At 41.7% G+C, this 13,970-nt stretch overlaps 1 protein-coding gene across 1 annotated transcript; it reads left to right on the top strand.

The window, feature by feature from the left end:
* The first annotated feature begins 5,280 nt into the window (after positions 1-5,280).
* LOC133744674 (TMV resistance protein N-like) lies at positions 5,281-8,454 on the top strand. Its single transcript, XM_062172743.1, has 5 exons — positions 5,281-5,328; positions 5,416-6,531; positions 6,681-6,959; positions 7,177-7,236; positions 7,342-8,454. The coding sequence occupies exons 1-5, from the start codon at positions 5,281-5,283 to the stop codon at positions 8,452-8,454; spliced, it is 2,616 nt and encodes an 871-aa protein (XP_062028727.1).
* The last annotated feature ends 5,516 nt before the right edge of the window (positions 8,455-13,970 follow it).

Below are 13,970 nucleotides of genomic sequence, written 5' to 3'. Positions count from 1 at the left end.
AACGACATTGGCTGACTTGGAGCTTTCTCCTAACATCTGCGCCTTTTTCTCCTTCCATTGTTTGCAATTCCTTTTCCAGTGGTCGAGTGAACCACATTCGAAGCAACCATTCTTCTTTTCTTTGCCTTTCCCCTTGGATTTAGACCTGCCTTTTTCTTCAAATCCACCACCTCTATTCCTGGACCTTCCTCTCTCCTTGCCTCTGACATGAAGTCCTCGTGCTTGAGAACTTTCTTCTTCTTTGTCCATTTTGACATATGATTCCAGGTTCTCACACACTTTAGAAAGTGTGATAGTATCTTTGAATATCATTGTGGTTTTGAAGTGCTTGAATGAAGGTGGAAGCGAATGTAGTAACATGACAGCCGTGTCTTCGTCATCCATCTTTGCTCCAACCTTCTCCAAGTTTGATATGCAATTCTGAAAATTGCATATGTGATCATTAAGATCATCTCCTTCCTCCATCTTGAGGCCAAAGAGCTGTTCCTTCAAGAGTAGCTTGCTGCTAATAGTTTTACCCCTGTAGACGCTTTCAAGCTTCTCCCATGCTTCCTTTGCAGTCATATTTTCACCAACATGAAGCAGGACATTATCAGCAAGATGCAGCTCAATGGAGCTCTTTGCTTTCTTATTCTTCTTTGTATAATCTACTTCAGACATCGTTGCAGGCTTATCTCCAATTGCCTCATCAACCTCTTGCTGAACCAGAACGTTCTTCATCTTCCTCTGCCAAAGCGTGAAGTTGTCCTTGCCATTAAAGGGCTTAATGGACGGTTTCACATCGCCTGCTTTGACAATGACTTTGCTGTTCACCATCGCAAAAACACCTTGAGCCTAAGCTCTGATACCACTTATTGTGTAAGCCCCCTTTAGGATCGTTGTGTTTTACTACTTAAGCAAAATCAGAAATAGATGAACTGAAAACAGAAACAACACCGCAGATTTTAGAGTGGTTCAGCCAAAACTTTAGCCTACGTCCACTTCGTGATCTCTCTTAAGAGATTCACTAGCACTATGAAGAATTTAGGTTTTACAAGTACTTATTGCAGATCCCTCAAACCCCTCAGACTAGTTCTTATCTCTCTATCACCTTGACTCTCAGTTTTCTGCACTTTCTGTCTTAATTCCAGAAAACTGACTGCAGCTCCTATTTATAGGGCATAGAGGCTGCTGATACAACATGGGATTAGGATTCCTAATCCTAATAGACTAAGCCTTTCTAAGCCTATAATACAAATCCTAATAGAACTTGAAAGACTAACTTTCCTAGAACTTATAGAAAAGTTGCGCGCAAACCTCTTTCCTTTCTAGACGTGGATTTGAATTCTGCATCCTAATTTTCAGATTGTATCAATGAGCCAAAAACACAACACCTTCCAAACCTCTTCACTATTGATTTCTGTGGTGAGAGATAGGGCTGGGCATAAACCGACCCGGAGGTGCAAAACCGGCCGAACCGGCCCGAAAAATCGGCTCGGGGACCAAACCGGATGAAATATGGCCAAAAAAGTCAGTTTTCCGAACCGAACCGGCCTTTTTTGATTCGGAACCGGGTTCAGTTGCTGAACCGACCGGATTAAAACCGAACCGGCCGAATAATTAAATATTTAATTTTTATTTAAATTTATATAATTTTTATTTAGATTAATACTATTTTTAATGGTTGTCAAGTTTTCATTGGTTGAAATCAGGTTACACATAGACCCTGATGCACCTGATTCCTCTCAATAGAAAAAAACCCTAAGACTAAAGTCTGACTTTGAGGCCGTCATCTCTCTCGTCGCTCTCATCTCTCTCTCTCAGACTGTCATCTCTCTCATCTGAGTCTCAAACTCTCATCTCTCTCTCTATCAGATTCTCATCTCTCTCAGACTCTAGACCCCTTCAATCCTCTCATCTCATCTCTCTCATACTGAGGACGACGACGAACGCCGATCAACGCCGACCAAGGACGACGACCAACACCGCCAACCAACGACGACGACCAACGACTGCCGATCAACCGAAACCGAACCGAGCCGACCTGAAATTCGGGTCACCCGAATTTTTCGGCCCAGCCCATTAAGATTCAGTTTCCGGTCCCAAAATTAAGCCCACCGAATAATGCGGATCGGATGCGGTTTTGGCCCATAACCGACCCGGGCCGACCCGCACCCACCCCTAGTGAGAGATTCATTCAGCTCTTCATTCACTAGTGTTAGAAGAATCTAGTTACCTCGCCAATATTGGGAGGGTGTGACGTTTGGAACAACTCCCGAAAATTAATCAAAACTACCTTCTCAATCTCTTCATCCTTGGTCCTCCAGACTCCATTTGCATCCTGTAAGCCTTTAATCAAATTCTTCCTTCTTATATTGCTTGCACAACGGTGAAAAATTTTTGTGTTCAGTCACCATCCAAAAGTCATAAAACCTTGAACCTCTGCCTCCAAAATATATGATCTCTTTGCAGGAATTCTTGTAGCTTGGATTTAAGTGCAAGTACGTTGTGATCACCATGAGCAGACAGTGCCCTAACGAAACAAACTCCCAACTGAGCTCTGACTTCTTCAATTTCTTTTTTTAGACTCCCAAACAAGCGTGACTCCAAGTTAACGTCTCCCGTGTATTTGTAATTTTATTGCTAACCAATAAGTAAGGGTTATCACCTGTAGCACTCTCCCACCCAACCTCTACCACTGCCCTACAATCCTTTTCACGTAGCCAAAATTTCTCGAAGCGAAACCATTTCCTCTGTTTCTTTCTCACTCTTCCCGCTTCCAACATAATAGGCAAACGGTCGAACTCATTAGGGTTTAGATGAATAACCCTAGACTTAGGGAACAAATCACACCATGCATCACTGGCCACAAATCTATCAAGTCTAACCTTGACTCCTGACCATGTCTCAAACCTCTCCATGTAGAAGAAGGGCCAACAAAATGCAACGTTTTAAGAAAGCAGTCATCCAAGGCCTGCTTGAATCCCACCATATGTCTCTCCTTTCTCGTAACACCACCTTCCTTCTCATGCATAGCAGTGACCTCATCAGAATCCCCTCCCAACACCCGTGGGAGATCACTCTTATCTCGAAGCTTTCTCAGTAAATCCCACGTTAAGCGTCTTCATTCAGCCTTTGGTTGGCCATAGACTCCAGTAAACCGGCATATGAGGACCATCAATACCATACCCTATTATAACATCAATATGCCAGTCTGAATAAGATTGCAGAGCAACCTTGACGTCATATGCCCAAAGTAAACATATACCCTCCAGCTTTACTATGTTTTTTGCCTTTATTTTTCTCCTCAATCTTATAATCAACAGCGAAAGAATTTTTCCACCCTACCTATCTTCTAATTCTAACCATCTCATCAGCCAAACATCTATTCTCACTCAAAAACACCAATTTGGGAAGATTTAGGGCAAGCAACTCTTTTAGCCCATCAACTGTCCAAGCGGATACCTTGGCAGTTCCAACAGAGTATATTCATGGCTCGTGATGGGTTGAGGCGGGACCCATCACGGTGGATCATTTTGGAGTACGTTCAGAACTCATTTTTGGTGATTTGCGCACAACACTGCCATGACCTGCCTTGCGAACAAAGAATCCCTTAGGCTTAATGGGAGACTTATTCATATTGGGCCTTGCATTACACGGAGAAGAGGTGGCCCGAGCCCTGCTCCTTGGCCCAGAGCCCACTTCATCACATTTATCCACGTCATCCACATTCAAAACTCTTCACTCCCGCTTCAGAAATAGCGGGTTTTACTCATTTGACTTTTTGGAAGGTTCAAAACTTGCAATCTCCAGGACACCCGCCTGATGATTCTCCAACTACAATGACTGACTAATTGACACCGGGATCCCTCCTTACCAAACCCGGTTTCCCTAACTCTTGCTTCACCCATTAATGCATTCACTAGCTTTGGTCATTCCAAAATGGGTACATCCATCAACTCCATCATATCCGATAGCCCAGTCGCTGGCGTATGCCTCTTCTTCGCTACTGGGCCAGTCTGGAACCCCTCCTCAATGCCATCTCCGTCAATCTCCATCCCATTTTCCACCAGCTGCCTTGCATTTAGATCCTTGGCCTCCATCTCTGACTTGGATCTCATCAGGCCAGAGTTTGGAAAGTCTGGAGCCTGCATCTCCGACCTGGATCCCTAATCCAACCCGTCTTCTTATCCGACCTCAATCCAAACTTTCTCCCCCCCCCAGGTCCTGGCTGCGTTGTGATCGGAGCCACTCCTCCTTTCTCTCCGCGTTCAGCAACGCCAAGTAAACTAGCTTAATGATCTCTCCAGCCTCTCTTCTAGGACAACAGTTTCCTATATGATTGAAGAACCCACAGTAGAAGCAGAAGTACAGGAGATGCTCATACTCCATATCATAAAGCTTGCTCACCCCTCCCCCGCTGGTCTAAATAAGATACGCTACTTCAGGGGAGACTCAGTATCTACACCAACCCTGATCCAAAGGAAGCTACCAAGATAACTACGGCTCTTGTTCTTCCTTGTCTTCGCGTACACTCCTATAGCATTTCCGATGCACGCCGCTGTCTCCTCCCCTCTCTTCTCCTCCAAGTAAAGAGGGGGAATACCTTTGACTCTGACCAGAAAGAATTGGTGAGGCAGCAACACTTTTAAGGGATCTTCCCGGCCATCTATCATCGCCACAGCAAAGAGTGACTTCTCGAAGGTCCAGGGTGCACCTCGAGAACCCTCTTAAAATCTGCTTCTCGCCAGAACGAAACTAAAACCCGGTTACTGTGTTCAATTGGGCATATCGTGAGGCATGATCCAAAGCTGGAGTCCTGAGAGATCTCAGCATGCTAATCAATACCTCTATACGGTAGGGCTTCACCGTCAGCAACTCCCCTTATAGATAAAAATGACTCGGCCTATCGTCCGCCGGCGCTGGAGGCAGAACCACCTCCACAATGCTCGCATCCTCCACAAGACCACCCAAGGCCTCCTCCATTCTGGACAGGAAGGACGTTAACCCCAACCACTCTTAAAGAATTGGGTGGGGGGGCCACGACATAAAGAAAAAAGTCACACCTGACAATCTTGCACCATCGCTAGGTTTCACAGGCAAACCCGAACTCACAGCAGAGCACTAGAGAGAGAAGGGACTTTTAGGTAACACATTTTATTAAGGATATTTTTCGTCAAATACTAGATAAATATTTTAAAAAAATCATTAAATTGAGCTTAGATGAATTTTTCTTCATTCACTACATAAATTATAGATTTTTTTCATTTTTAAAGATTTAGGGAGAAAGTATGACATACGATGAAGAATAATAGGGGTCTTCGATTTTGCAGATTGCAATTCCACTTGGTACTCACTATCATCTAGGTTTAAGTTGGACAGTCTATTTCATTCATGTTTACTATGTTCTTTGCGTTTTTCTGTATATTCATCAAGTTTTGCATTCTTTCATTTGGTAGATATGAAGCTGACTTTATTGATACGATTGTTGGGGATATATGGGCCAAACTGTTAACCCGTACACATTTAAAGGTGGCAAAGTACCCTGTTGGAGTGGAGTCTCGCGTAAAGGATATGCTTAAACTATTACGTGTAGGGGAAAATGATGTTTGCATGGTTGGTATATGGGGAATCGGTGGGATAGGCAAGACAACAATTGCTAAAGCTGTTTATAATTCGATTGCCGATAAGTTCGAAGGTACATGTTTTTTGGAAAATGTTAAAGAACCACATGGAGGCCTAGTTCAACTACAAAACTTGCTTCTTTCTGAGATTCTAGGGGTAAAAGAATTAAATATGAACAATGTTGATTTGGGAGTCAATGTGATAAGAGAAAGGTTGAGCAATAAGAGAGTTCTGATAGTTGTTGATGACGTGAATGATTCGGAACAGTTAAGCAAGTTGGTAGGAAATACTGATTGGTTTGGTTCCGGCAGTAGAATAATCATAACTACTAGAGATAAGCATTTGTTGACAGCTCATGATATCAATCAAGTATATGAGTTGAAGGAGTTAAGTCATTGTGAAGCTTTAGAGCTCTTCAAGTTGTTAGCCTTCAAAGAAAAAATAAATGTGGATGATTACACTGAACTCATGAAGAATGTGATACTCTATGCTCAAGGAGTTCCGTTAGTATTGGAAGTTATGGGCTCAGATCTACGAGGTAAACATGTTGATCAATGGAAAGATGCCTTAGATAGCTATGCAAAAGAACCTAGCCAAGAGATTCATAAAAAACTCAAAATAAGTTATGAAGCACTTCAAGAGTCGATGAAGGAAGTTTTTCTCCACATTGCATGTTTCTTCAAAGGACAAAAAAAGGAGTATGTGATAGATATACTAGAAGGTTGTGGCCTCAACCCTAAAATAGGTATTCAAGTACTCACAGAAAAGGCTCTCATAAATATTACCGAAGCAGACAGTATTCAAATGCATGACCTTCTAGAAGAAATGGGCAAAGAAATTGTTCGTCAAGAGTCGCCAAATCAGCCTGGAGAACGTAGTAGATTGTGGCGTTTTGAAGATGTTTATCGCGTTTTTGTTGAAAACACTGTAAGTTCAAGATTGAGAAACAAATTATTTTAACAGTTTATAATAAAAATTGGGAAGAAAATTGGAATTCTGAACATTTGAGTTTCTATTCATTCAATAAGAACTTATTGCTATATATTTTAACACTTGCTATACTACTTTTGTATCAGGGAACAGATAAAATTAAAGGCATTATGGTTAAGGACGGCAGGTTACAGCAGATACCCTTGCGTGGTAAAAGCTTTTTAAAGTTGAAAAACCTTCAGATTTTTATGATCATGAAGGATATATTCTATGGAGATTATGTGGATTCTCTCCCTGACGAATTGAGGCTCATTCACTGGGAGTATTGTCCATTACAGTCTTTTCCACCTGGTTTTGATCTGACAAAAATTGTTCTACTCGATATGCCTCGCAGCCGAACCTCACCTCTGGGGCAGGTGCAAAAGGTATTTTGAATTAAATATCCAGTAATATGTTATTTGAGTCAAATTTGATTTCCAATTTTCCATCACCCTAACTTCAGGTGAATTCTTTTAATTTCTCTTGATAAACGGGAGGTCGGTCCCGATCTTCTGTTCAGTAAAAGAAACAAAGCGAAAAATTGCTCATCTTTTTTTTTTTTGGTCTGAATTGCTTATCATTGCATCCTTTTTTGTTTCAAAGATACTTTTTGGACTCAAGATGCCTTGGAGCTCCACCTCAGCACTGGGAAAGGGACCAAAGGTATGTACAATACAGTATTAATTACAGATTTCGGAGAAATGCACGCGGTTATATTTCTTTAATTCTGATTATGTAATACTTTTCGCTTTGCATGTTTCCCCACAGATTATTCCAAATTTGAAATCTATCAATTTGTCACGGTGCCGTGGTCTAAGAAAAATTTGCGACTTTTCTAGATTCCCAAACTTAGTGAACTTGAGTCTACAGGGCTGTGGAAATTTAGTTGAAGTTGACCCTTCGATTGGATATCTTAAGAATCTTGTTAATTTGGACCTTGGTTTCTGTAAAAAACTTAGCAAGTTTGAAATTGTGGGAGAGATGACATCCTTAAAAAGCTTGGATCTACGGGAGAGTGGAATCAAAACATTACCTGCATCGGTATTTGGATATCCCATTAATCTTGAAAAGTTAACTTTAGCAGGATGCTACGAACTTTGCCACGTGTCGAGCTGCATTTTTGAGTTGCAACATCTACGGCATCTTGATCTCCGAAGTTGCCACAAATTGGTTACATTTCCAGCTCCCTCAAAGAGTGGTTGGATCAGCAGCAGTGAATGGAAAGGCTACCATGACTCTTTATTCGTGGATCTGAAGAATTGCTGGGGGCTTAAAGAAATTTTCTGGATTGAGCGAAAAATAAATCACTTGAATTTGAGCGGTTGCAGAAACCTTGAAATAATTTCACCCTCGAGTCTGAGGACTCTTCCTGTAATGAACTTGTCTGGTTGCGAGAGATTATATTCCGATTCTAAGGTGATGGATCTCTTACTCTCTGGTAGGGAGGGTGAACTTGAGGTTATATTAACTGGAAGCAGAGGAGTTCTATCTTTGGGGAATGACATATTTGAAGGATACAATTTTTGTATTAAAATGAAACCAATCTCATGGCCGTTAACGTGGATGGATGGAGGATTGGCTTTCTTTGCTGAATGGAAGACGTCTGCAATTGGATCGTTCAGAGTTTACGTTAATGGACAATGCATTAGTGTTAATTGCGATAAAGAATCTTATTTTTTTCCTTCATCGATAGACGATCATGTGTGGTTATACTATGTTCCATTCCCTACAATAGAAAGTAGGCTCGGTCTGGACCGCTTGCCTGACATGCTCAGAGTTAGGTTTGATTTTAATCATGGTAATGATGAGGTGGAAAACTGCTGGATCCAAGTAGTACAGCTGGGAGCAGGTTTTTACCATGAGGTCCATCCGATATATTGATCATCAGCAGGAGCTAACAGCGGACTAAATTCCTGGCAAGTAGTTCTATATCAGCAAAGAACCACATGTCATCGCATATAGTACCACTACTACGGATTTTAGTTTCTAAGACTGTAATTGAGTCTGAATATTGTGGAAGTGGCTCTGAGCTTTGGGCATGCCTTCGATCGATGATCATCCTCAAAATTAACCTGTAAGTTATTTTGATGGTTATAGACTTATAGGTGGTCTTTCTACAGTTGAAATAAAATTCTAATTGTTATTACGTTTTCCCCAAACGTGTGACCAGTTTTACTTCTTAGTTGGTATGTATACATGTAAAAACTGACCCAGCTAATTGCAAATTCTCAAGCATGCATGCCATCCTAATTTTATTTTATTTTTGTTCCAAAACAGCATTGGACTTTTGAAATAATCATCTATTTTTATGGTTGTTGGTGGTTCAAAATTTGATCAGTACAAGTTACTTATTTTTTTTTGAGAAGTAGATAATTTCATTACTTATCAATTGCCAGAAGGCACGTACATTATAAGCTGTCTCACACCAAGCAAACCTAGCCGGTCTAAGCTGTTAAGCATATAACAGGTAACCCTCGTTGGGGACAACTGGAGCACAAAGTTTAACCTAGCCATAAGGAGACAATCCAACAACTATCTAAATCCTTTCTAGAGTAACCCTAATCGCCTAAGACCTCATTCGGTGTACAATCAGAGAAACTAAACTTAAGTAGTAGCAGACTAGAATCAAATGCTAGGTATCGAAAACCGGGAAGCTTAGAGCTTTCCCTTGCCCTTATTCTTAGGGCTAATCTCTTGAGCAGCATCAGCAGGAGGGTAAGTCAAACGCAAGGCCCCACTCACCTTCTTTTGTGGACGAAGATTTTTGTTCTTGCTTCCTAAAGGTCTGCCAACCTTCCTCTTCAGAAGTCCCTGCTCACTCTCACTATCAGCTTCAATCAATCCTAGGGCATCTGCTTGCAGTATGGGCAGCTTGCCACCCAAGATTGTTTTAAATTTTTTCGGGGAGGGAGTGCAACCTCCAGTCCTGTTCCGTTTCTTGTACACCTTAGGTTCCACTTGCGTAGCCAGGGCAAGTAAGCTAGGTTCAGATTCACTAGCCAAGGGTGCCGAGCCGGAGGCTTCAGTCCCACTCTTCTCCATCTGTTGGACGCCAACAGGGTCATTAACTTCCCCAGCAATCAGAATTTGCACAGAAGTCGCAGAGGGATCGGCTTCTGATGGTGAACGATCCAACTTCCGGATTACCGGTTTTTTCTTCTAGTACAAGTTACTTATTTAATTCAAAGGGGCGTAACAAATACACACTTGCACAACATTCCTTTCTCAATTTAATTTTTATTAAATTAAGTCGACTTTTGCTTTGCTAGGGTTTTCTCCCTAACCGAAAGACTGATTGGGTTTGGTGGAGCGATGGCGGCAGAGGGAGCGGCGATGTCTCTCGCCTTGTCGGAGAAGGCCATAGTGAGCCTAGTTGGGGGTGGGGATGCGATCTGCGATCCATTCTTTTACCTATGTGGACGTCTGCTAACCAAGAAACCGGTGATTATTCAGTCGTCCTCGACGGTGATGTTCGGAGTTTGGCGGATGAATGAAAGGGTCCTGATCTGTGAAGAGGAGGGGGGGAATCTTCGTGTTCCAATTCAAGTAGCAAGAAGTGAAGCATCGAGTTCTTCATGGCGGCCCATGGCATTACAACAATTCGATGTTACTGCTGGCAGACTATGATGGTCTTGGGGATTCGGCAGAGGTTCCTCTGCACTTTCTAGAGGTGTGGGTGGCGATGACGGGTCTAAGAGTTGCCATGCACAACGAGTGGGCTCTTACTCGGCTTGGCAACATGATAGGTGCTTTTGTGAAGGCTGATCAAGTAGCGTTGCAATGGAAGGAAGCCATCCGAAGGATCCGGCTGATCCCTTATGTGCGCCACCGTGTCTGGGCTCGGTGTACGGTCTGCTTCGCGCAGGAGGTCTCGGTGGCACTCGAATTCCGGTTTGACAAATGTCGTGGGATCTGCAAGGGATGTGGCTTCTTCACCCATGGCGGAGGGGAGTGTGACCAGAAGCTGGTGAAGGAGGCCTAATGGAGGAGTCGGGTCTTGTTTTGCAGAAGGCGGTGGCTTTGTCGCAACTGCTACGGTGGAAACCCCACTGGTGTCGCTCACTAGTGTGGAATCGCTGGAGTCTGGTTTGGAGGAGATGGTTCCGGCATCGGCTTTTGGTGCCGTGCAGGCTGAGGCATCGCAGCAAGAGGCGGGGACGAAGAAGGTTAGCCCGTGTTTCGGCGGGAAATCCTAATTTCAAATTAGGGTTGACTGCAGTGCCGGGTTTGACTAATGTTGTTGGGCCGAGTGTTGTTGGGTCGATTTTGCTGGGTTTGCCTAGTGCTGTTAGGTTGGGCTCTGGATCAGCTGGGCTTGAAGGAGGGGCTGCTGCCCTTTTTGGACACCCATCTAGGGTTTTGTGTGTGAGGAGGCTTCGTGAGGAGGGGTGGTTCGAGGATGGGAAGCGGGCGAAGCTTTTTGATGGCTTAGTCAAGGTCCCAGTTACAGATGGCAAGCTTCCGAAGAAGAAGGGCAGACCCCGCGGTCATCAGAACAAGCCCAAGTTTGTGTCTACACCTACTTCAGTGGTAGATGCTGGGGGGCCGCTGCTGAAGAGCTGAATGTCCTATCTCAAGCGGGCTAGGGTGGCAGGCCTACACTGACCCTAATGAAGCTTTGGCAAACACACCATTGGGTCTTTAGGCGTTAATGCTTCGTTATAGTTTCTTTGTTTCGAGTTGTGTAGGCTTGTAAATTTTTTCTTTTGTTTCTTTTGTTTTGCATTTTGTTCCCTGGTCCTATTCTTGTCCATTTTTGGATAAGACAATGTTAGGTAGGCTTTATTTTCATTGCAGTTCCTTTAGGTTTTTAGTTTTTTGTACTATGAGTGGTATCTTGAAACACTCTAGCTTGACGCAGTAACGTCGTTATTTATTGGAACATGATTCCATGGCCCAAAAAAAAAGCGAACACTTACACAGCAATCCGATTGAAACTGGTTACTTGGTGTATGGTTTATAAATCGAATAATCAATTGGTTTGTTCAGAACCATATAGTTTTAATTCTCTCAATTCAAAACACACTGGTTTTATTTGGAATTTCCATCACTTAATTTTATTAACTTTCCTTGGTTGCATTTCCTATAGCAATGTCTAGGAGACGAAGAGATTTTTGGCTTTTCTTTTTCTTTTCTCTTTTTAGACAAGAAATATTCTTGTTTGTGAGTCAATTTACAATCTTCGCAGTTCGTTACAAAAATTCTGAAAATGAGAGGAAAAAAATTCTCGAGCCTCTTAATAAGAAGGCAAGTAATACCTACGCCAAGTAGGATGACATTGATTCAGATTCCCGAAATGTTGCAGCTTCTGAAGGCACCTTTCCAAACTTTGAAGAATCGCCCCCAAAACAAAGGATTGTGAAATTTATGATGCTAAGGTTACCTCTTCAGTCATTCTGTTGTAATGAAGGATTAGACATGGTTGAGTTGGTATTATCTAATTGTGGTCATATTGTTATCTCAATGTAGAATGGTTTTGAGAGAAGAATACAAATTTAAGCTGATTTGTTCCACTGGAGGAAGGAATTTGTGCTGACTTTATGACTTGATGCATAAACTCTCATAAGCGTACGAATCATATATGTCAAGTAAGAAAGTATTTGAACCTTAGTTTATCGTACCTCCAGGATTACGTGTTGCACCTCACCGAGGTAATTGGCGCTAGAATAACTTAAAAGCATACTATGAAAAATAAAAATAAAATAAAGTTACATAATATTCATAAGACACCAAACCTCGGCATACTCTTAGCTCACACTAAGCCTAATCAAAGCCACTAACTTATAGCCCAAATGAGTTATGCACAATGGAAGGTAGAATTTTGTTCGGGAGTTTTGAATTGGGAATTAACTAAATTAAATGCAAACTAAAATAAAAGCAAACAACTAATTATCAAGCAAGAAATTAAATTTGAATTTCAAATTAATGGGAACATGGGAGTGGCAGGTGATTCACACTAACTATCTTGCAAATATATATCAATGCCAATTTCACAAATGCATGCATTTCCTACGTGTTAAGTCTCGTATCTAGTAACGGTCTAGGCTACTAAACAAATTATCCTTTCGGAGTATTGATTATGCAGGTTAGAGCCACAATTCAACTCTCTAACTTAGGCATTATGCCGGTCAATACCGCAATATCTAAAATTAGAGGCCTAGAGAGCAAGATAATAGAGACCCAAACAAGCTTAGCTACAATTAGGCTAGCTAATAGTCACCACACTTAAATCCTATATGCAACAAGACTAATAAGTTGTCAATTTATCAATCTAATCATCAAAATTTCCCACAACATAATTTCAAAGGTGACAAAGCCTAGAAACATGCTTTTAAGGACCAATAAATGCATATTTAAAGCATACACAATGAAAATTGCATTTATTAAAATTAAAGCATCAACATTTATACAAAATGAGTTAGGGCTTCACAACCTTGACTCCCAAAATTGAACTACTCACAACCCATTATCAAGAAATTAAGAGAAATGATAGGGGAGAGAGGGAACACAAGCTCGACTCACAATTTGCTATAGGCAAATATGAACCCAACTTGAAATTAAACACTTTAATTTGTTTTGTCGGAGTCGGGGGAAATTTAGCATATCCACGTCTAGCAGATTAGATGTCAAGAAAGTATATTATACTATTTTTTATCAACGATGTATGTATTAATCCATTCTATTTGGTTGATGATAACTCAACATGATGAATGATGGTTGATTACATTTCAATTTCCTGCATAATATAGATTTTCATCGTCTATAACTAAAAGTTGATAATGAAGCTTCAGGCAGATGGGAAACATTCAACATTGTTTACCTTCCAAAGGGCAATGGCAGCAAATAAGACATTCCAACAACAGTAAGGATTTATTTCATTCAGCAAAATTACAAGGAAAGAAGCTTACACAGAATTACAAGGAAAGAAGCTTACACAAAATTACAAGGAAACTAGCTTAGAGTTCATCATAGTTTGCACTTCACCTGTTAAAAATGATACAACTTGATCGAGTCTGCCCTGATGAACAACAGTTTGAAACCATCTTGGCATCCCTTCAAACTCCAGCTCTATAAAATTTCCATTAGTTGGGTCATAAAGAACTAGAGCCCTACTTTTGTACTCCAACAAGATATGGCCACTCTCCGTACCGTTCAAAACCCGAATAACCACATCTCTTGCTTTGTCTGCTATACGGGATATCAACCAGGGTTGGTAGTTGCCAACCTCGTCATCAAGCTTTTGTTCCAGTGTCTGCGGAATGTGCCTTCCTATGCTCCATTGTCTGACCCATGATTGTCTCACACCATACTCCTTCATAACCCATATATCTAATTGCCAAATTATGGACAAACCAACTGCAGCAAGACAACCTCCCACAACCAGAGGATGAATACAC

The sequence above is a fragment of the Rosa rugosa genome, chromosome 4 (assembly GCF_958449725.1).
Source record: "Rosa rugosa chromosome 4, drRosRugo1.1, whole genome shotgun sequence".
Taxonomy (NCBI): Eukaryota; Viridiplantae; Streptophyta; class Magnoliopsida; order Rosales; family Rosaceae; genus Rosa; species Rosa rugosa.
This window is presented reverse-complemented; position numbering and strand designations above follow the sequence as displayed.

Coding starts and splice junctions, on each gene's coding strand:
- LOC133744674 (XM_062172743.1), top strand. CDS start 5,281: ATGAAGAATAATAGGGGTCTTCGATTTTGCAGATTGCAATTCCACTTG. Junction 6,532..6,680: donor GCGTTTTTGTTGAAAACACT/GTAAGTTCAAGA, acceptor CTTTTGTATCAG/GGAACAGATAAAATTAAAGG. Junction 6,960..7,176: donor CTCTGGGGCAGGTGCAAAAG/GTATTTTGAATT, acceptor TTTGTTTCAAAG/ATACTTTTTGGACTCAAGAT.